Source organism: Brachionichthys hirsutus, chromosome 1 (assembly GCF_040956055.1).
Source record: "Brachionichthys hirsutus isolate HB-005 chromosome 1, CSIRO-AGI_Bhir_v1, whole genome shotgun sequence".
Taxonomy (NCBI): domain Eukaryota; kingdom Metazoa; phylum Chordata; class Actinopteri; order Lophiiformes; family Brachionichthyidae; genus Brachionichthys; species Brachionichthys hirsutus.
Genome location: NC_090897.1, coordinates 1,821,517 through 1,843,684, shown reverse-complemented (window position 1 = coordinate 1,843,684; position 22,168 = coordinate 1,821,517). Strand labels below are relative to the sequence as shown.

At 44.3% G+C, this 22,168-nt stretch overlaps 1 protein-coding gene across 1 annotated transcript in view; it reads left to right on the top strand.

Moving 5' to 3' along the window:
* Nucleotides 1–8,737, top strand: part of sox6 (SRY-box transcription factor 6) — a 103,514-nt gene extending 94,777 nt beyond the window's left edge. The window contains exons 14-17 of the mRNA XM_068742329.1: nucleotides 694–799; nucleotides 6,568–6,738; nucleotides 7,177–7,393; nucleotides 7,863–8,737. Of these exons, the coding sequence (XP_068598430.1) occupies nucleotides 694–799; nucleotides 6,568–6,738; nucleotides 7,177–7,393; nucleotides 7,863–8,166 (798 nt within the window). The 3' untranslated portion in view covers nucleotides 8,167–8,737. The remainder of the gene's footprint in view (nucleotides 1–693; nucleotides 800–6,567; nucleotides 6,739–7,176; nucleotides 7,394–7,862) is intronic.
* Nucleotides 8,738–22,168: the final 13,431 nt, after the last annotated feature.

Below are 22,168 nucleotides of genomic sequence, written 5' to 3'. Positions count from 1 at the left end.
AAGTGTCCATCTCCTAGAGTCTTTAGAGAAGGAGACAGCCTTTTGCTAATGCCCCCTGTATTCACTAAGGAAGTAGGTCATTCGACAATGGAGCCAGCAGCAGTCGGCACTCTCCCCTTGCATAATACATTAAGTGTAATGTGCCACTATTCAGAGCCCCCCCCCCCCACTTCCCCTGAAAGCTGTTATTTTATTCTGTAAATGCACATGGACATGACATCTAATATTGTCACGTAGCGCTGAATGACAGGGTTTTATTGTGCGTCAAGTACAACACGATGCCGAGTTTAATCCGAGCACAAAGCGACATGACAAACGGGGAAACACCGTTTTCTCCAAAGCGTGAGCCCTGAATAAATGATGGCCGGTGAGCTCTGGGCGCTGCAGAATGGAAAGGAAGATTACAGAGGAAAATCTGAGCGCCGCAAAGAGGGCCGCGTCCCCATTGTGCGCCCGGGATCACAAAGTATCCTTCAGTAAATCTATTTGCGGCACCCCCTGGCCCTCACGGTCTCCCAGGCCTCCTGTCATCCGTTATAGCAGCGGCTGAAAAGAGAGACGAGAAAGCGACATCTAGTTTGTGTCAAAAGATCAGCTCCCTCCAAAGAAACCCCTACTTATCAAAGACACTTTTTTTTTGTTGATGTTGATGTCACTATTGTAAAAATGTGCCGTTTTTGTCCTTCCCTTTAGGAGAGGGCGCACTTCGAGAGCATCGGACATCACCTCAGCAAGCTGGGCGAGGAAGGGAAGATCGGACACAGAGTTATCGACCTCACCCGGCCGGAAGATCTAGACGGTAAAGTCATGTTTGTCTTTATTTCCTCGTGAATCCTGTGCTGCAAAAAAATAAAGAGAGGCTGAGTGGATTGTGGTGGTGGTTTAGACAGGGCGAGAGTGTGTGTGTGTGTGTGTGTGTGAGGGAGGGAGGTATGATGTCTGGATGAATGAGCGCTGAGGTTTTCACAGGTAGGTGATCAGAGGACGAGGGTGCCTGAGGACAAAGCTGGCTTTTCTCCAAGCATTTTTTTTTTTCCACGGTTCATGCAGCTGTTGTGCTTGTTTGAGGTTCCGGGCACAGGGGTGTAAATTCGGGTTGCACCAGAGTGACAACGCGTCATCTGCCTTTGTGGCGCTGGCTCCAACACGGGAGCGAGGGGCACCTCGACCGGCCGGTGTTTGTCCAACGTAAATATTTGTGTCAGTTTCCATGGCACTTCAGAGCCGGAGCAAAGGTGAAAAAGGTTCCGAGTCATCTTTGATGCCTCTGAAGAGTCTCGAGGGACGAAGGATAGATATTTCTCATGACAATGCAACCCACCGGATTCCTTAAATAGCATCTTCGACACATTTCCCATCAGTTTTAGAAAGAAAACGCTTCAGCATTTCATCTCCAGCCAGACTTTCACTTATAAAGTGCTTTTACCGACGCCAAAGGAGGCCTCTTTTCACATCCTGTCCCATCGGTGGCATGTTTCCCATGCGATCAACAACAGCAGACCCCCCCATCCCCATCCATCTGACTCCTCGGACAGATGCGCTTCCACTGCTAACCCTCCCGGTGGGAACCTTCCTCCCGTGGCTACCGTGGAGCCGGGGATTGAAACAAAAGCGTGCACCAGGGCAGTCGTGTCCTTTTAAGTCTCGCAAAGGGGCCGAGGGAAAGGCTCGCGCCAGATAGCTCACATCGGCGCTCCCATTGGGCTGTGGATTAGGAGCAAGCAGAGGTTAGAGGAGAGGAGAGGTCCTCTTCCCAGGGGGGGAACGCTGGGAGTCGGGGCAGCACACATAACTCAAAACACAACAGCTACCATTTCTACTCTTTTGCCCCAAAATATATGTATCTACCGCGACCTCGCGACAGGAAAACACGTAGGATTGACTGAAACGGGGTTTTATGATGTGAACCACAAAGCGTTTACTCTTCTGAGGACATGTTTACCTTTGAAATCCTCCCTGAACCAATCGAAGCGCTGCTCCCCGGCACACCTCGTGCTACAGAAACAGGCTAGCTAGAAGCCATTTTAATATTTGCCATATTGCTTTTAAAAAGTCACACAAATGCCACAAAAACAGGAAAAACTTAAGATGCAATTAGCTTTCTCAGAAAATAAATAAAAACAGTACCTGGTGGGAAAAAATACAAAATAAAATAGCAAAAGCAGGTTTGTTGCACTGGTACAACTGCATGGATACTCTAGTAAGTGTATTTTAAACAGCAGATTTGAATGAAAAGCTGAAATATGATATTTATTTCAATGTCTGAATTCATATTTTGTCTTTTGAAGTAGAAAAAAATGCATAAACTAAACTTCCAGACATTTTGAGAGCCGTCAAACCACTGAAAGAGAATACAGAAGTTCATAACATAAAAACAAACGCACGCTTTTGCTTTGGTCGATTCGTGAAAAGGAAAATTTACCAGGTGGCGCTCCCGACCCTCAGACGTGGCGTGAAAGCGCCTTGGTCTGCAGAACAGAGCAGCCACACTGAGCGCCGCGTCCACAGCCGGCCTCTGTCATCGCAGCGGCGCTCAGAAAGCTAATATTTGCAGAGCGTACGGCAACCAAAGTCTGAACAGCTTTTGGGGGGGGGGGGGGGGGGGGCAGCAAAGGAATGGAAACATACAGGATTTCCTTCATTTTATGAAGCCACAAGCCACTGGCATTGATCCCACCACAAATTAATTAGCTTGTTTTTTTTATGAAGATGAAGACATCATGGCGAAGGCCTCAGCCCAGCCAGTGCCCTTTGTTCATTCACATGTGGGTTTGTAGCCGAAGTCGTCACCAGCGGTCCTCAGAAAATGAACAGGTCAAAGCGGCGCAGCAACAAGCTCCACGGGCGGGGGGGGGGGGGGGGGGGCTTCGTTGCATCGCCGGTTCAGGAGCTGTCGTGAAGTTTTAAGGATTCGATTTTTTTGCAGAGGATCTTGTTGTTTTTCCTCCGCTGCGAGGCCGTGGGAATCCTGCCTCGACAAATAAAGCTCAGACGTAACGATTCAGCAAGCCACGACAACAATAGCTGAAAGGTCGCCGCCATCGATCGGACAGATCTTTTTTGATGTTTTCCAGATTCACTCCCCAGAGTGGGATGAAGTGCGTCCGGCGTCCCCGTGTGTGCGTGCGTCTCCTTTTGTGCGCGCAAAGTGAGCGTGTTGCAAAACTTCAAGCTGCACTTAAAGGCTGTGAAGGCATGCGAGAGGGGATGGCATGTTGAGACAGGTCGGCTGTTTGTTCCCGAGTTCCCATGTACCCCCCACCCCCACCCCCACACGGGATAAATCTCGAGCGTAAAAGACAAACCAGGCCAGATATGGCTTAATGGCTTAATTAGCGTGCTATGAGCCGAGGCTAGTTCAGTCGGGACGCATCCACCTTGCCTGCCCCTGCTCCTGCCCCTGCTCCTGCCCCTGCTCCTGCCCCTGCTCCTGCTCCTGCTCCTGCTCCTGCTCCTGCTCCTGCTCCTGCTCCTGCTCCTGCCCCTGCTCCTGCTCCTGCTCCTGCTCCTGCTCCTGCTCCTGCTCCTGCTCCTGCTCCGAGGGCGGGGCTCCATTGTCGGTGGTAAACGCCTTCAGTCGGAGGCGTTAGGTTTGATCCCAGCAGGGAGGGCTTGGCAGGTTCGCGTGATTGTTGCCTGCTAAGTGAAGCTCATTCTCTCCAGAGGATTCCTGGGTGACATTATGTGTCTTCAAGCAAAACAATGATGAGGAAGGAGGACAGGAGGGGGGGGGCAACCCCCCCGGCTTGGTGCATGGTCGAGTCTGAGCCTGCAGCTCACAGGTGTGATAGGCTTTCGGGCCTCGCTGCGTTGGCTTTTATTTTTCTCCCTCATCCACTCTTCTTTTTTGCACACCTCCTTCCCTCCCTCCGTTACGCTCACACAATCCTCCTTTCTCACCGTAATTCATGTCGCTCATCTGCAGCGCTTCCAGGAGAGACAAATTAAAAGGGGATTCTCATATCGCTCTGTCACACTTGAGCCGTGGGCCTCATGAATCACAATAAATTCTATTAAGCCCCCCCCCCCCCCGGGAGACCTGCTCCGGTCATGGCTAAACATCTGTGTTTATTTACACAATCACACACCTAACTAACTGAATCCTGAAGGTCCTGCACCTCCTGGAGGAGGACTAGACGGCGCTCGTTGGCAAGACGTCAGAGAAGCGTCGTTATTTTCAATTAAACGACTCAAACAAGCAGGTTGCGGGTTCAAGGCCGTCCCGCTGCTAATGCACAAGACGCCTCCGATGAAGGCAAACATGCTACGGTGGCTGAAATGGGCCAAATTTCGCCGTGCGTGGTTTTAGAGTATAAATCTGCTCCGTAATGTAATGCGACCGGTCGGAGGACGGCGAAGACTAATATTGCTTTTACGTCTGAGTCAGCTCGATGACTTCATTACTTTGTGTTTTTACAAATCCACGACGGCGGCGCCCCCCCCCCGCAGGGGTGAAGATGATGTAACAGTTTTTCATTTCGACTGCTCGTTTCATCCGTCAGGAAAGCAAAAGAAAGAGGCGGGGGGGAAATAAAACACGCCTGGCTTCGCTCCAGTGAACCGAGTCACGTGTCTGGTTTCCTGGCTAACTATGGATGTGGCACTAGCTGATGGCAGGCGGTTGTTTTTGCCCCCCCCTCCCGTAAGAAGCTCACCTCTGCCCGTATGCATGCACACCAGTATATAAATTGCTGAATCAGTGTCAGTGATAGAGTAATGGCACGGGAGGCATCGTAAATTACAGCAAGCGGCCCCGGAGCGCAGACACTGGCTGTCGTGTCTGAATGAGCGCCGCGCTCCTGAGCTAATGAATACCTTCATCTGGCCCCGGCAGTCAGCAGATTGCCCCGCGTTGATGGATACTGTCAGCCCCCCCCCCCCCCCCCGCCACACCACATTTCATTGCACAATAAACATGGTTGTCAAAAGCAAACAAAGTGAAATCAATTCATCCCGTACAGTGAGTGCATGCTAAATGAAATGAACGGGCACAGCGGCGGGCGAGGGAGTGTATTATTTCTGGATTCTTGACGGCTTGGGGGGGGGCTGAAGCATTCTAGGAAGAAAGAGGATGCGTCTTAGCTGTACCAATGGGATGAAGATCAGATGAGGTACAGAGAATCTATAATTCACTTATTTGATGAAAAGGAAATATCTGGAAATAAAGGAACCTTCTGAAAATAAAGCATCCGTTTTAGAACAGACCGACAAATCTCTGCTACTTTTACTTCCATTCTCACACACACACACACACTTCTCCTCCGAGGATCATAAACACGGCTGTTTAACCGTTAAACACGAACCGGGGTAAATCGATTTGCGGGGCATTTGTGCCGGGAGAAACGGGTTCCCTGGATGGCAGCTGGACCTCGAACATTCTGAGCAAACGCATATTTCAAAAACCCAACTTCCACCACACCTCCGTCTGGATTACACTGGACGTCTGTGTTCGGGCTCCGGGGGGGCGAGGCTGAGACCTCCCCTCCACTGCCTCCTCGTCGCTTCTGATATTTTTGAAAAGAAGATTCACTTTTCCCAGTTACAAAATAAACGATGCGGCAGCGTCTTGCAGCAGAGAGAGGACTTGGACTTTTTGCACTGTTTTCCATCACTCATTAAGAGTTAGATTTTGTTTCTCAACCGAAATAATAAAAGAAATCAAACCCCAGGTAACGTGTGCCAAGGCTGCTCGAGGAACGGTCTAATGAGAAGGCTTCACATGTGGATGATGAAATATGCATGAGTCATCCCGAGCTTTCTTTTCCAGATTTGAGATCATTAAAGATGTATCGTAGCATATGGAAGGCTTTTTTTTTTTTTGTCTTATTTTTCAAGCCTTGTTTACCAACATGTTTTTGTTTGTTTAAATATTCATACTGCTTTTATTTAATTCTTTCACATCTCACATATAAAAGGAAGCAAATGCGCATGCAAACAGAAATCATTATCAGTCTGATGTACAGTTTAATACTGAGAGAAACTCTCTTATGCTGATTGTGAATGCCCTGATTGAGAAACGGCACTTTGCAGAAATTGCAAGTCTCTCATTGCGAGTGTGTGTGTGTGTGTGTGTGTGGGAGAGAAAGTGAGAAAGAAGAAGAGGAAAAAGAGTAAAGCAGAGGAATACATTTCAGAGACTGCCTCAAGTCCCATATTTGTAATTTATGTTGGCATCCTTGCTCTTTTTATGGACACCATGAATGTCAGATTGAAATGTACGTGGCCAAGCACAGACGTGTGAACACTTGCAGGAAAAATATTTAACTGCCATTGAAATCCAAGGTCTGCTTCCTCATTGGATAGAACAGAGTCCAAGTTGAAGAGCCAAGGCCCCCTCAAACTGACAACGTATTTACTTTTACAGCACATAAACGATAAGGCTGTCAGGCCTGGTTTTCCACTCAGTAGCGAGGTTCCCTCCTTCGGGAAGATCTGCGGCGCTCACCTGGAAGGAGGTTTTACGATGAAGACCGCGCTGATGGCGGTCGACGAAGGAGCGTTTGAAACGTGGCTGGTCATTTAACCGATGTCTTGCAAACCCCCAACTCTGTTTTTGTTGGCCAACAGGAGGCGCTGGATCTGCGGAGGCACGAGTCTTCAGGGAAGCCCGGGGAAGGAACAACGAGCCTCACATTAAGAGGCCGATGAATGCCTTCATGGTGTGGGCTAAAGACGAGCGCCGCAAGATCCTCCAGGCCTTCCCTGACATGCACAATTCCAACATAAGCAAGATTTTGGGTAAGCCCTTTCAAATTAAAATACAACTTCAGCTCAGACGATGTAACTTTACTCTGAAAAAGGTAAATGTCCTCTTGACACCGAGGTCTTTTTTTGGCTTCCACATTTCAATGGGTCTTAATTGCTCTCCAATAAGTAGAGCTGATCTGCCAAAGTCCCGACTATCTAAAGGAGGAGTGTCGATTACCTCATAAACCACCGGGCTTCGGGTCGGCCCCACCCGCAGACGGATTTATAGCCCATCACTCCCATAAGCGTTTGACATGAAAAATGACAGAGGCTAAACGGGTCTTGTCCCTTCAGCGTTGGAGTCCATACATCAAAGCCACTTAAAGTGGCGTCTTCCGGTACTTTGTAGGACTCGAAGCTGCAGCGCCGACTAAACTGCAACGCTTCCAGCCCGTCGTTTCTAAATGCGAATGCGCCGTGTTCCCGCAGGTTCCCGGTGGAAGTCCATGTCCAACCAGGACAAGCAGCCGTACTACGAGGAGCAGGCCCGCCTGAGTAAACTCCACCTAGAGAAGTATCCCAACTACAAGTACAAGCCCCGGCCCAAGAGGACCTGCATCATCGACGGGAAAAAGCTCCGCATTGGAGAGTACAAGCAGATGATGCGCTCAAGGCGACAAGAGATGAGGCAGTTTTTCACTGTCGGGTAGGCGCACAGTCTAAGTGAAGCACGCTAATGCAGCACCATGACATGCACATCTGAAGTGAGCCGTGGTTTCGTCATTCTAGACAGTGGCAGTCGGTGAATTTAAGTATAGGTTTTGTAGTCAACTTAAGGGACTTGCACACTTTCATTTAGCGTGTGGTTAGCAGGAGAGACTTCCTCCAGGTGTTCCCCTGTCAGCCATAAGCTTCGGCGGCTGTAGTATCGCTGATCCGGTGCAGCAGCAGTAACATGCAGTGCTTTTATGTCACCAATAAACTGGGTAGTGTTTCTCAACACTTCCAAACGCAGGCCGTCAGGAGAACCTCGCTCTTCCCGAGGTCTCAAAGGCTGCCGGAGTCCCCCCATAGAAAAGAGGCTCTGCGCTCACACTCCTTCAGCTTTAGTCTCTTTCCTCTTTTAAAGGTGCGTTTGCATCAAAATTATTTTCCTCTTTGCTTCTTACATCCAGACAGCCGCCGCAGCTTCCGATAACCACCAGCGCCAATATGGTTTACCCCGGAGCCATCACGATGGCGACCACCACGCCCTCGCCTCAGATGACGTCGGAGTGCTCGAGCGCCTCGGCGAGTCCGGAGCCGCCTATCCCCGTCATTCAGAGTACCTACAACATGAAGCTAGAGCCCAGTGCCATGGCAAACAGTGAGCCGGTGAACGGCGAAGACGAGATGGACCTGTACGAGGACTTCGAAGACGAGCCCAAATCAGACTATAGTAGTGAAAATGACACGCAAGAACAAGTCAACGCCAACTGAGACCGCCACCGTCAGAGGGGCCGACGATGCAGGAGGACGGCCAGAGGTCTGACCCGAGGGAGCGAAAGAGCAAAATAAAACGACGCCACCAAGGTTTTAAAAATGTTCAGATTAACAACAACTCATCGCGTAGGAGCCGGCATGCAGACGTGGCTTCATCCGAATCAAAAGCTATTTGGTCTTAAGTGTTTCTTAGTGTGTGACGCAGTTTAGGTGTGGTAATTTCAAAAAAATATAATTCTCATTGTTTATTGTTTTCATTTTGATCATGGATATTGACACAAATATGTAATTGCCAAGAACTGAAGACAAAACTTGAAATTGAATATTTGATATTAACCTATAATTCTTAGACATTTGCCAATTTTTTCCATCTTTAATTAGGTAACTTTGATATATTGCATAACTGTTCATATTCTCACTCAGGTCTAGTGTGCCAGCCAACAGCTTGTGAATGTTTTTAATTAAAACTCAATGATTACCAGTACAAAATAACTTAAAATTCATACAGAGTGGAGTGATTCCAAGTTATTCATAGGAGAAAAATGACACATTATTATTAGAATTTTATTCTTTTGTTGGTATCGATATTACACAGAATGCATTTAGTGCAGAAGTGCCAAACATTGCGAGTCGTTTCTAAAAATCTTTTGGTCCTGGACAATCTCTTGATCTCGTACTACGGCTTCACTTTTCCATTCTTTAATTCCCCCTGACAGAAAACACAAATGAAACTCAGGGACATGGAAGCAGCAGGCTCTGCAGGAGGATACAGAGTGGGACATCTCTGGGTGGTAGCATCTCTGGGTGGTAGCTTACGATGCTAGCTGTTGTCCAGGGAGCCCAATGCAGTGATCATCAATGAATCCGGCCGGCACGTCCCTTTCCTTTTCCTTGTACACTGTGGTATCCTCAACTCTTTTTCCAGCTCTGCATCCCGGTCTGACTCAACCAGTTCTTAATCAGTGGTTGTAATCAGGCCAGGATGCTAAGGGGGCAAAGGCATCCAATCTGTGGGATTGGAAGCAGCAGCGAAAGGCAGCTTTGGGGGCATTACAATCTCAAATTGATGTTGTACAATGCGTAGCTTCAGTTCGTTCTGCTGAACGCTTTGGCCTCATTTGGACTGCCTAAAGTCTTAGGTCTTAGAACTTCTATTTTTTTTTTCAATCTTAATTCTTTTTAGACATTGTAAATCTTAAATTGACACTAAGAAGTCTTAAATTGGAGCATGAAGGAATGCAATGAGTGATTACTGCCGTAGTCTTAAGAGGTTTGTGAGGATATTATGAACCGGAGTGAGAGGCTAAAATATTCTTAAATTACCTCGTCACAGAAACACAACAGGCGGAACTTAAAAGTGGGTTTTTGTAGCGGTGCACTTGCCCAAATCTTATACTGTCACTCTTGAGCCTTATGTTGTTTTTAGTAATCTCATCGGCTTTGGAATGCACTTAGGGCAACATGCAATAACACGGACACAAGGGGCACAAAGCCTCCATCCTCGGCCTTGATGTAGGGACTCAGATCCTCTTTACGGGGCAGAAGGTCTAAGTGGCTCCCCCTCCCCACCATGCCGTGCTCTGACCCCTGCCCGTGGCAACCTCAGCACCCAGGGGGCGCCATCTGTCTCAGATGAGGAAGAAATACTTGCAGGGAATGAGAAACAATAAAAACGCGGAGCGACTCATTGTGCTCTCCATCAAAGTACGGCTTCCGCGGCGTTCCCACCCCGTCCCAATCACCAGGCGTTGGCGAGCAGATGGAACAAGTACATCAAGCTGTGGGGGATTATTAAAATGACTGACGATTGGGTATCATCTGAAATACGGCATTATTAATGCATGAGTCCAGCTACCTCCCCTCCCATGCCCTTGAACCTGTCCGTTTCAGAACGAGCACAGAGCTGTTTTGAAAGGCCTGAACGGCTGGTTTCTGGATCTAAAGTGGTTTTAAGATTCCACCCACTGCTGGTCACTGCATTTTTCTCCCAGCTCTAATTGGTACAGATCGTTCTTTATATCACAAGCACTCGTATCTTCTGTACACTTACTGTCTTATTCTCAGCGCTGGCTTCTATTGTTTCTACTTTTTTATCACCCCGTCAATAATTCTTCTTTTATTTTTTTCATCACATCTTTTTGTGTATTTTTGAGGCACGAGCTATTTTAAAGGACGCTCTTCTACAAAAACAACAACAACAACAACAAAGCCCATGTGGATTTCCATTCAAGTCAACCTGTTTGGTATTTTTCAGCTGTTCGCTCCTGTTTGCTGGTGGTCAGATTGATTTGTACGTGATTGTAAATATTTTCTTGACTACGCCACACTGCTTTAGTGGGCTGGTAGTAAAAAAAAAAACAACAACAACAAGGTATCTTCACCGAACTGAAACTTGACTGTGCTTAAAGAGCAAAAAAAAAAAAAAAAACAAGGAAAAAAGAAAGGAAAAAGCGAAAAGAACTCACAAGGAGACAATATTTCACAAGTGTTACAAGCACTGGATATAAGTTGTATTTTTTATCAATTCTGATTAATGTGAAGCTGTTTGAGGAGAAACACCCCGAATGAACAAAATTCCCCTGTCGGACTCAAGTGGGTTTTGCTCTCACAGTTGCCAGATTTTTAAACATTTTGTTTGTCTACTTATTTTTGTTTATTTATGCAAGGACACGTATCATGAGTGAACATTTTCTTTAAGTGTGAGGGCTGCCGAGGGGAGAGACTCAGCACAAGAAATGTGAGCAGGACATTTAACAGCAGGCTCGTTTAGCCTTCACAAAAAAAAAAGGACTTCAGTGTATATTATATTTGAAACTGTAGACTATCTGAATTCTTTATTTATTAGCCACTGCTGGCTCTAAAATTCTTAGCAAGCAACAATCAGAAATTGGGGGGGGTGGAGGAAAGACGAATTTGAGCTAAAAAAAAACAAAGAAATTAATTCCCGTGAATTCACAATCTCATTAGGTTTTATTGTAAATATAACATAGGAAATATATATTTTGTCCATTAGTGAAGTATAAGTTATGTATTTGGCTGGTCTATTTTATTTTGTTTTATTTTTGTATGTGGTTTCATGTTTTTAAAACCTTACAAGTCACTGTACCTCATGTGTAGACGCAGAGTTTTTCTGCTTATCGGAAGAGATCAGTATTTAATCCAACACAAAGAGAAGCACCTCGCTCACTTATGTTTGGATAATTGCCCCCCCCGATCCCCGGACTACTCAGAGAACCAATCAAATAACAGCTCTACTCAGACTTTTCGGCACAGAGAGGTCGTTAATAAAGGTACTCGTTTAAACAAGCACTTGATGTATAATAGTTAATCATTTGTTGCCGATCATGACTCAATCCAAGTGGAATGCGCTATATCTTCATTTGTGTTTTATTACAGCACTCGTAGTATTTGGCAAATTTCCTCATGGAGAGCTGATAACGTCCTGAAATCCTGCATGTATTCGGCTTGCATTCACATTTTCAATGAATGATTGAACACAAGCAACTTCTTTTTTTTTTAGATCCTTTCCGATGGGTGGGAGCGTGCAAATATTTATTTGTTTCAATGTGGCAAAATGCACAAACATTGTGCGTTCTTTGTCATGAATTCTTTCTTCCTTATGTTTTCGTGCATAGCTGATTTTTAATGTTCACGAATTGGCCAGCCCCCCCCCCCCCCCCAAAAAAATGTTTTCTCTGTAATGCAAAGGGTTTCAATGAAATAGACGAGCTGTCCCTGACATTACTTACTGTAATTTCTTTTTCTTTTTCTTTCCTGTCTGAATTTTGTGATGTATTTGGTGGGAATGTTCTCCGTGTTAATTTAATCAGCACAATTCACTGACATGCTGGACTGACATGCTAGCTGCTGTTCAGAAGTGTAAAAGTTGTCGTTCAGGGCAACATTTAAAGTTGTCTTTGGTACTTTTGCTTTTTAGAGTTGTCTCTCAAGCAACACTGTGTGCGGCTCTTCTATCACTGGAGCCATTATTTTGAAATTGCTGGTAGCCTGATACAATTTTCTGCATAGAAATACCCCCCCTTCCCTGGCAGGTACTTAGGCTCACTGCAAGTTTTGTTTGGGTGTTATTAGAGAAAATGAAATGCATAGTGTCTGTTGCTGCTTAAAAAAGTTTATGTCTGAATATGTAAATAGTTTATCATAATATCTTGTACAGTCCAATGTAAAGTTTTTAATTCAACTTAAAAAAGATTTGCCATCACATTTGTGTTCACATTCTTCTTTACACAGTACAATAGATCAATTATTTGCTCGGGCTATTATTGTTTTAAAAAAAAGAAAATGTTAATTTTTTTTACGTTTGTTTTGTTTTGCTCTTGCTAGTGTACACCAGCGAGTCTTTGGTTTCCATGTGCAGTATTGACGTGAGGTAAACTTAACGTGAATAATTTTACCGTGGTGTGTGTGGAGAGCCATCTCCTCGGCTTTGGTAGTATTAATACACTATATCAAGTAAAAACAAACTGGTAAGCGACACGTTCGGGTGCACCTCAGCACCGTCGGAATGTCCATACTTGAGAAATTTATCCCCACAGGATCAATTCAGGCCAACTTTAATTGAGCACCCTTTTCTGTATGTCTCAGTCCATCGTAATGATACAACAGTGGGATGAATAACTGCCTGTCTCAGCTCATTTACCTCAAGAATTCCCTCCTTTTCTGTGAGAGACAAAATATTGTGTTACAGAAAAATTCTCCCATCACTCCATCTTTTGTACTGCTGTTGACACAAATTAAAAAGACGTTTTGTTTTACGATCTGAGCGATTACTTTTATTGTGGAAGCACGCATCCGATGGTTTCCTGCTTTTCCCAAAGCAGTGTTGGCTTCATTTAGTTCAAGTTGCCGTATCCATTACATCCCACAATAAAAACACAGTATGAGAATATTACACTAAGAATTTTCATTATCCTTACTTTAAACTGTTGCCAAATATTTTTTTGATAAGAAAATGATGGGAGGTTCTTCACATTTACAAGTAAGTGAAGACGTAAAGTTTAAGCAGACATTGAATGCAGCTATTTTTACCGTTAGCTAGCACAGGGTCGTTAAACATGTCGGCCAATAACGGCAGCATTCACATCTTGGTTTGCATTGTGCAGGTTTTAATTAAACTCATGACAAAAGGTTGCGTGATAATCAGACAAGGATCTTGGAAACGCAACCTTTTATACATTTAAAAGATAAACACGGTATTTCTAATATTTGCACACCCGTCACAAACGACGGCTTCATTTCTGTAAAGGTTCCTGCTGCTTGTTGCTTTGAAGCGGAGCTTTGAAGTCGACAGACGAATCCTTTCTTTTCTAGAAGCCGGGCCTGTACGCATTGCTGTGTTCGACACACTATCCTCGTCATCTGCGCCCGTCAGCCGATGTCAAAGCGCTCGCCGTTTTGTTTTGAACAGGTCAATTTAAATGATGAATCATCACTGCTGGGGCCCCCACCCGTGGCCATATTTGAAGTCCATGGTGGAGATGATTGAAATGAAGAAAGATTCAAAACATTTATTCAATAAAGATTTATTCATAGCAACGATATTTAACTCTAGCAGATAAAGAGATGATAAATATTACCTTCGAACGAATCAAATCAATGTGGCTTTAATATAAACTACTCGTAACTGGCAACAGAGTCGTATTTTTGGGAATGCCCCTTTATTTTTTTGTTTTACTTGTAGTCAGAGGTCCGGTTTTTAACGGACTACCTGTTTTTAGCACAGCAGCATCTAGCAGTGACGCTAATCGTAATAAACCTGCAGGCTGTTGGTCGGTGGAGCTTTTCAAGCACGGAGAATAAAGCCATTAGACACTCAATGTCGAAAAGTGTTGGAAACTCGGTTCCTGTCTCTGTTTATGCCGGAGAGGGGGGGGGGGGGGGGGTGTCAAAAAGACTTGAAGTAAAAACATTTTGATACTTGTTAGAAACCATTCATCGGCCAGCTTTGTGGTTTAGTAGAAGAAAACTGAGTGTCGGTCCTGAGGTTCCTTGACCTCCTGCAAGCAATCATTCAGACAGGAAGGGTGTGTGTGTGTGTGTGTGTGTGTGTGTGTGTGCGCATGTGCCAAAGCCGGAGGTCATCTTGAGAATTGTAAGCCCAGACTACGTCCATCATTCTCCTCTGGATCTCTGCCATCTATTGCTCATTATCTTCCTAACTATTTGGAGTCCAACGTTTGGTTCATCGAGATAATAAACAGTATTTCTTCAACACCAACAACAAAAACTCTTTTAATGATATTTGTGACGGCTTTGCATTCATACGTTGATTTATCGTATTAATAGCTTGTGAAAAAGGAAAAAAAAAATCAATAGAAAGTGAGAAGTAAAATCTTTTTAAAGCATTTGGGGAAGCCGATTCATCGTCCTCATCAATCTCCCAGTCTTTTACCGCCGGCCCGCAGGCTGCCTTCCCTGGAGCACATGAACGCTCCGGTTTAACTGCGAGGTCCGTCAGGGATGTCTGTGTAAGCATTCCCCAGCAGGAGATGGAAAACCAGGCCCACACACACCTCCACACAGTAAATCGTACAGTGATTTTCTGCTTTTGCATTGTACGCATAGGTTTCTGTGCAAACGGCCCGGCGAGCCATCGAGACCGCTGCCTCCATCTGTAAGCGGCCCGGTTGGATTAACTGTCACTGTTGTGCAAAGACGTGCGTGTTTGAAGAGTGGATAATAATTAATGCAGCGTTGCTGTCGCCGAGCGGCGGGGGCTGCTATTTCACAACTCCGATGACTAAACTCTGGCGGGACGTGAAGCCGCGAGGGGAGCCCGGAACAATATTTTACTCATTTGGAAATGTCAGATGCTGCAGCCCGTCGGACCCGGCGAATCCATCAGACGGCACCGCTTCACCGTGAACAGCTGTTATTTATCTGATTTTCTCATTAGCGTTGACTCATGACTTCGTTGCACCGGATTTGGCAGCGGTTCTTCGGAGCATATAGGAACAGCGCTCCCATGTCTGATCACAACTCCCGATTTTCATCTGCAGTGATTATTTTACATTTGTAAAATAAATAAATAGATGTTTGGTATTCTTCTCTTACTTGTTTGCAGTTTTCATCTCATCCCTATCTCTTGCTTACGCAGGTCAAAGAAAGGAATCTGGGATTGATCGGCGGAGTCATCAAACATGCACAGAACAGCGTGGAAGAACAGCCCAGACCCTTTTGCGATGCTTTAATCCTTCGAGGTGAAGGACTTAGGAAATCTTGCTAATTTCACAGATGGTTTAAAATAGATTAGCGTGGAGTAGCAGCTCCCGGAGAAGGGCTGACCCACCAGGCTCCCTGTGCAGTTGCCAAAACGCTGCGTCTGATGCTCAGAAGTGCCTTCCAAAAGTCCTGCAAGGTTAAACACAAACTTGAGCATCCTTGTTGTCTGCTGTCCCGCATCTCACACAAACTTACCTTTCTCCGGTTCGTTTGACGTCATTCTTTTGCGAGCATTTTTTTTACGAGGACGTATTTGAGGTCCTTCCAAATTTTTATTTTAAAAGTTCCAATATCTTAAATCATTGTTCTTTAGTTCATTATCTAGATTGTTTTTAGAATTTCTGGCTTTGAAAAATACAACTTTCTTACTTTGTGGATTTAACAATTCATTGGAGGACAAAGAGTTTTATTTTGAAATTCACGAGGCCCCTCTGGTCAAAGAGACTATTCTTCCTTGTGGCTCTACGTCCTTTCTCATTAGACATTTTATACAAAGAAACCAGGGGCCAATATTTGTACTGGAATAATCAGACTCTGCATGGTGTTCTGATGAGGCCAAGCCTGCTGCTGAAGCTGGGCAGTGTCCGAGTGGCCCTGACAAAAATCTGGAAAGGCTGGAAAGGCCCAGCTTGGAGTTCCCAGGTGGAAAGACAATGGCACAGGGTGAGGAGCTTGACGTGGCTTTGTTGGACTTGTCATTCTTTAGAAGAGCCTAGGAACCATCCGAGTGTTATTTGGGCTTTTTTGACCCATATTTGGAACGGCTTTCACAAAGCCTTTGTGGTGAGGTTGGAACAATAGGGGCAGGCCGGAATTCCGGCCAAACTATTTTGGATCTGCTTTCCCAAAATGGCTCGTCTCCAAAAGGCACGGCGAATGCTCGGTTTTTGCCACCCTCACAAAAAACAAATAATGATGACGAATGTCAAAAACAACAGAGTGAAAGTAATTAAAAGTAGATTTAAAACCGAAGAGAGGTAGGAATTCAGAACACGACGCACCCAATAGGTGACCTCTAAAAGTTTCAGGTTTATTCTGAAAAATGGATCCGACAGGGAAATACATGACAGGGATTGTTTTACAGGCTGTATCTCCTTGGTAAAATGTATTTCTGTCCATGTAAATCAACTGGATTTACTGAGCAGTTGTTTCCAACACTGGGTTGCTAAATGAACTTTGGAAAATCCACACGGGACAGTATTTCAGAAAAAGTCATTTTGTATAATGTTTCACATCACTGCATCTCCTTAGTGCATTTGCCCTCCAAAGCATTCCACTGCATTTCTGTTGGGTGGGGGGGAAGAATAAATACGTGATGCTTTAGTTTTATTTTTTAAATCCTCTGCTCCCACAGCTTTTTTTTATTTTAAGAATTTAACAAATATAAAAGATTTCTTTCTCGGAATATGCGCCATTCTCTCAAAGCTATTACTCAGTTCTCTCATGCATATGTGAATTACATACCTTTATAAATATGTAAATGTTGCAAGAATGCCTCATTAATTAGCAATTCATGCATTTTTCACAAGTGCAACACTTTGCGACGCGGTGCAGTCTGAAGAACCATCAGCCGGAAGTTAAAAAAGGGATTCATCATCACGTTTCAGAGGTTTTGAGTTACATCTGTAATTTGTGTAATTTAATGAATATGATTTGTGTATTGCAGCTGTCTCGTAATATGATCTATGGATTCCGTACTTGGAATCTGCAAGTGCACTTATAAAGTTAATGGGCATATTTCTCAGTGTGGATGTTTGCTTATATTATGTTCTGCTTGAAATATTAAAAAGCGAGTTTTAAAATATTTTTTTCCATGTGTCTTTTTTCTTTTTCTTTTCTTTTTTTTTTTTTTAAGGCAGCCGTGAATGAAAATGAAAAGAACATCTAGTGCGACGCTGGCTGGCGCTTGAATCGAGATTTAACATTCCTTTATTATTTAAATGTTTGAGTGTGAGAACTTCAGAGCAGTACAGGTGAGAGACAGAAAAATGACTTCTATTATGGATTTAAAGTTTTTAAACCTCCTCCAGGAACATCTCGTCATCATTTCTGACCGTGAAAAGAAGTAAAATAAGACTTTTCATAAAACTGTGCAGCGTTTGTGTCTGCGCCCACCCAAGCGTGTGCATCTTGGTCAGCTTTAATATCAACTTCAATAAAACGCTCATATGGGGGGGGGGGGTCCTGCATGTGTGGCTTTTAAATGTGCCCTCCAGTTAAATAATTACCACAATCAGGATCTTCCCTCCCCATCGAGATCCAGTATACTGGTGCGCCCTGGCCGGTGGGATGAATTTATCATGAATGCATGGAGACAGAAGGAGTCGGAGATTAAAAGCTGCTACCTTTGTTCCTGCCTCTGATTGGTGCAGACATATATGTATGTACACGTGCAGGAGGTCGCCCCCTTGTTGTAAACAGTGTGCTCATAGGAAAGAGCGGCGAGGGACGTCCAAGAAGTAAATGGAAGGTGGGGCCGCTAAGAAACAAACAAATGTCTGCAGCGCTAAATCATTCATCTGGGTTATTCTGATAAAATAGTTCGTTTGTAAGAAGCGGCTGTTTGTGATTAATAATGCTCATGTTACTGCTAGACTGACCATCCAGGTGGGCAGAACGACCCAGTCTTTGCACACGTGTCTGCGCTGTTTTTGTCCAAATCCAATCCAAAAGAACGGCGGAGACATTCAAATGTGCATTTTAAACTTTTATGAACGTTTTGGCATGAAAGAGGCCGAACACCAGGGAGCGACGGCGGAGCCTCGTGATGTTGACGGATTAATAACTTGCGTTCAGCATCAGAAAACACACACGGGGTTATTTCATAATGGAATTGTGTGTGTGTGTGTCAGTGTATCCCCACGTGTCTCTAACTGATTTTTAATCCTAATGTTACCTGGTGTGGTGCAAATGTTTTACAGGAGTTTGCAGACAGCAGACATGTTCAGAGAACAGAAGAAAGCTTTCTGGTTGTTGTCGTTGGGTTAGAATACAGCGTTTTAGTTGCTCCTGCTGCTCAATGCTTTTATTTGGGATTCTTTAGGATCTGCTTCCCGTCTTTTGGGGACATTTCTAGTCTCTGCAGACACGGTGGTGGTGGTGATGAAAAACCAACGCAAGATTAAAATACGGAATCTGAGGAATTCATCATTGTCTCCCATGCAAAGTTTACATTTTACAAATTATATTAAACCAAGCTTGTCAAGCATTTGGGCTTCTGATAATTACTATGCAATCATATAGATGCGAGTGATATTAAATATTCATTTAGACATTCCTTGAGGAGTAATGGCGATGGGAAAATCTTGGAACTTGTTTTCTATTTTTAATGATTTCTTTTTTCTGACAGCTTAAAAAGGTTAGCCGCGATGAGATTAATATTTCGTCTGGTGGTGATAGAAACAAGCAAAAGGATTTTTATTTATTTTTCACTCCACGTGGAAGTTGTCTTAAGACATTAATATCAACCCAGAGAGTTAAATGTAATGTTATATATTTAAGCAAAGCAGTTCTTAATGCTCATTCATGCTCCAGCTGAAAAGATTGACACAGTAATAAACTGATGTTAATTAGAAATACTTTGAAATGGTCCATTCTGCTCGTCTCCATGCCCAAGTGGAGCTGGTGGCTTATTAAATCATTTACTGCTCTTGGGTGATCTTTTGAATGTTGGCTCAACCCTCCGGGCACAATTTATTTTTATTTCCAAAAAAAAAAATTGCCAGCAAATTTTGCATTAGTTCAAGAGAATTATAAATCATTATTACACAGGCAGACACTTCAAACATTTTGTTTAAGCGCTTTCTCGATGAGGCATCAAAGGAGATGTTCACACTGATGACTGTTACCCGAGCACACATCCATTCGTTAGTGCACTAAAGTTGGCTCGGTCACGTTTTCGTACGCAGTGCACAAAACCCCTGTCCAAAATCTATCTGCCTTATGTGTAAACTTTTGTAATTCTCAAGAGGAGGCCCTGAATTATTTCTGCAGCACAGATACAACCGGCAACTCTTTGTTCCGTCTTAAAGCACTTTGAAAAGTGTAGTCAGAACTGTCCAGAAAATAAAGGCGTCAAAAGACGTGCCTGGATTTCGGAGCAGGTCTAAACCCGCTGGACACGAGACCATTTCCTTCCTTCAAGCGACCAAACTGACATCATCTTGTCGTATCCGGTTCCCGGGAAGGCTTCGCCACCCAGGTCGACCCTCATCTTCCTCTCCTGCTTTGACCCAACAGCATTTTCGCTTTGTCTCACCTGCTGCCGTCCTCCTTTGACAAGCCGGGGGGATGGTTTGGTTTTGGCTAAATGCTACGCTGTCCTCTCCCGCTTCAGGATGACTGCTGTAGTGTTTTCAATAAGCCATCATGCCAGCTTCAGCGTCAAATCGGCGTTGTCCCGCCCCCCCCCCCGGGGTGAAAGTTGCTTTCCACCGTCACAAGCTTTAGTTCTTTGTCCTCCAAGTAAATTTCAGAGAATGTTCCCCTTCACCCCTCACTCCTGCATTTTGGCTACGGACCGTGTGATGGTCCTTGATGGGAGCTCCCTCCTTTCCCAGGAGCCTTGACTTCTAAACGCCATCAATTTAGCTCTTCTCCCTTCTTCCTCAAGGCTTTGGAATCCATCCTGGATCCTCCTCCTTTGACCTTTGCTGGATGTGTACAGCTTCGGCCTCGCCTCCTGCCATTGTATGGGTCTCCAGTGATGCAGTGAACTTGAGTCCTTTAACTTGATTGGTCCCTTCACATGAAGGCATTTTTCAGACAGTCCTCATTAACTGTGAGTCAAATTTGTTCGGGATTAATCCACAATTCAATCCCACTTCAACACCCAACGTTATTTAAATAAATTCCCAAAATGTCATTTTTGCCCTTGTTCTTCTTCATGTGGATCAGAAACCAACATATAAATCAATCAAAATGAGTTCAGATTATTGGGATTCGGTCGCAAATGTCGAATGTAACGGGTACTTAATACGTAATATTAAAATTATCCTGTTATAAAAAAAAAAATTACTTCTGAATTGTTTCTGAGAACTTTCCCCACTATCCATGTTTGTCCTTGAAACTCTTCCGAACCATTTCGACGGCGTCCTACGTTGTGCTCTATCCGACGGTTAGTTTGTCTCTCATTCACCCAAACAAGCTTTACTTGACGGAGCAGGCCAGAAGCTTATGTCGTCACGATGGCGCGAGTTATTAATGCTGACAGATGATGAATAAATTATATAAAATAAATGAGCCTCTTGGATGAGAGGTGAACCGCTTTCGGAGCAGAACCAGAAGTCCAGTAGCTTCAGATCCAACCTCATAAACAAAAGGAAAAAAAATCAATAATCACACGGAATCATTCCGCACGCATTCAATAAGCCTCGAGTTGAATTCACCGTAACAATAAAAACAGTTGTATGGATCGCTGACTCTGATCCATGATGTGATGTTTAACAGATGTTTAACGCCAAGCGTCTTCCTCTTCATTTATAACAGTCATCATATTTTACTACATATATATATATATTTGCATTTTTTAATACAGCAAACTGATTTTCTCAACACAGTCCTTAAGGATCAGAAAGATGGATGAACTTATGATGCACACTATTAAATATTCTCTCTGTCTGCATTCATGTTTATTCTTTCACATCCTTACATTCGCTTCGACACTGTTTTCTACGACGGGGGTGATCTCGATACGCCGGTTTGCAGCTTCCTTAATATATCCGATGCGCTAGACGAAGCCCGACGAAGAAAAACAACGTACAAATAAAAATGAGTGTCGCTAACTCCTGCCAGAGTCCCAGTTCTTCCCTGGAACTATTGTTATCCCCACGACTTTAGCTCCATGTGCTAATGTTAGCATCTCAAGCTGATTCACGTTTGCTCAGTCACACTGCAACAAATACGGACCAAAGGCAGGAGCTGGAAGAATCATTTATTCCGGAACAATTCCCACATTGTTTTTATGGATTTGTGTTAAATCTTAAACTGAATAAATGCTTTTACTCCAATGTCCCCGTTTGGAAGAGAAAGCCTGTCTTACACTAGAAACACGTGATCATTATAACTCTAAAACATACTACACAGCTGGTATATTACAGCAGGTGAATAAACTCACCAAATTCCCCCAGCAATGAAGAGAATACACTTAATTATTGCACAACAAGGCCGGTGGAGGAACCCCCGCTGACTCCCCAAACAGCTGATTAGAGTTTATGTCTCAGAACTGAATCAATTATCTCTAATATTCTAATTAGATGGCATATCCAACATACTTTGAACCAGTGTAATTTTGCAACACGAGAGGAGTCGGTGAATAATTCCATTGTTAGCATTTGAGCAATGCCCGTGGCACGGCCAGTGGAAGAGAAAGCCGGTCTCAGCATCAATTACAGTCGTCTGATTAGTCCCACAGAACTACACACTGCAGCAGGCTAGCTCAATTAGCCTCCACCCAGAGGTGGTGAAGCCTTTTGATTTGCCCTGCCTTTTAAATATCTACTGTGATTCTAATGCGTCTCATTATGTACCAGCGCCAGTCAGCGAGTCCCACACACCGAGGAAGATCAGAAGCACGTCCAGAATACTTGGCCTTAATGACCTATCCAGCAATCACAACGAACTGAAACGCAGCTAGGCTGAAACAGAAAGCAACACATAGGATGGGTTTATTCCTAAAATATAAAGCACAAATACACAGCGACAAAGAGCTGAAAAGATGAAAGGGATGATGAAGAAGAGGGGGGGCAAGATGGAAGAA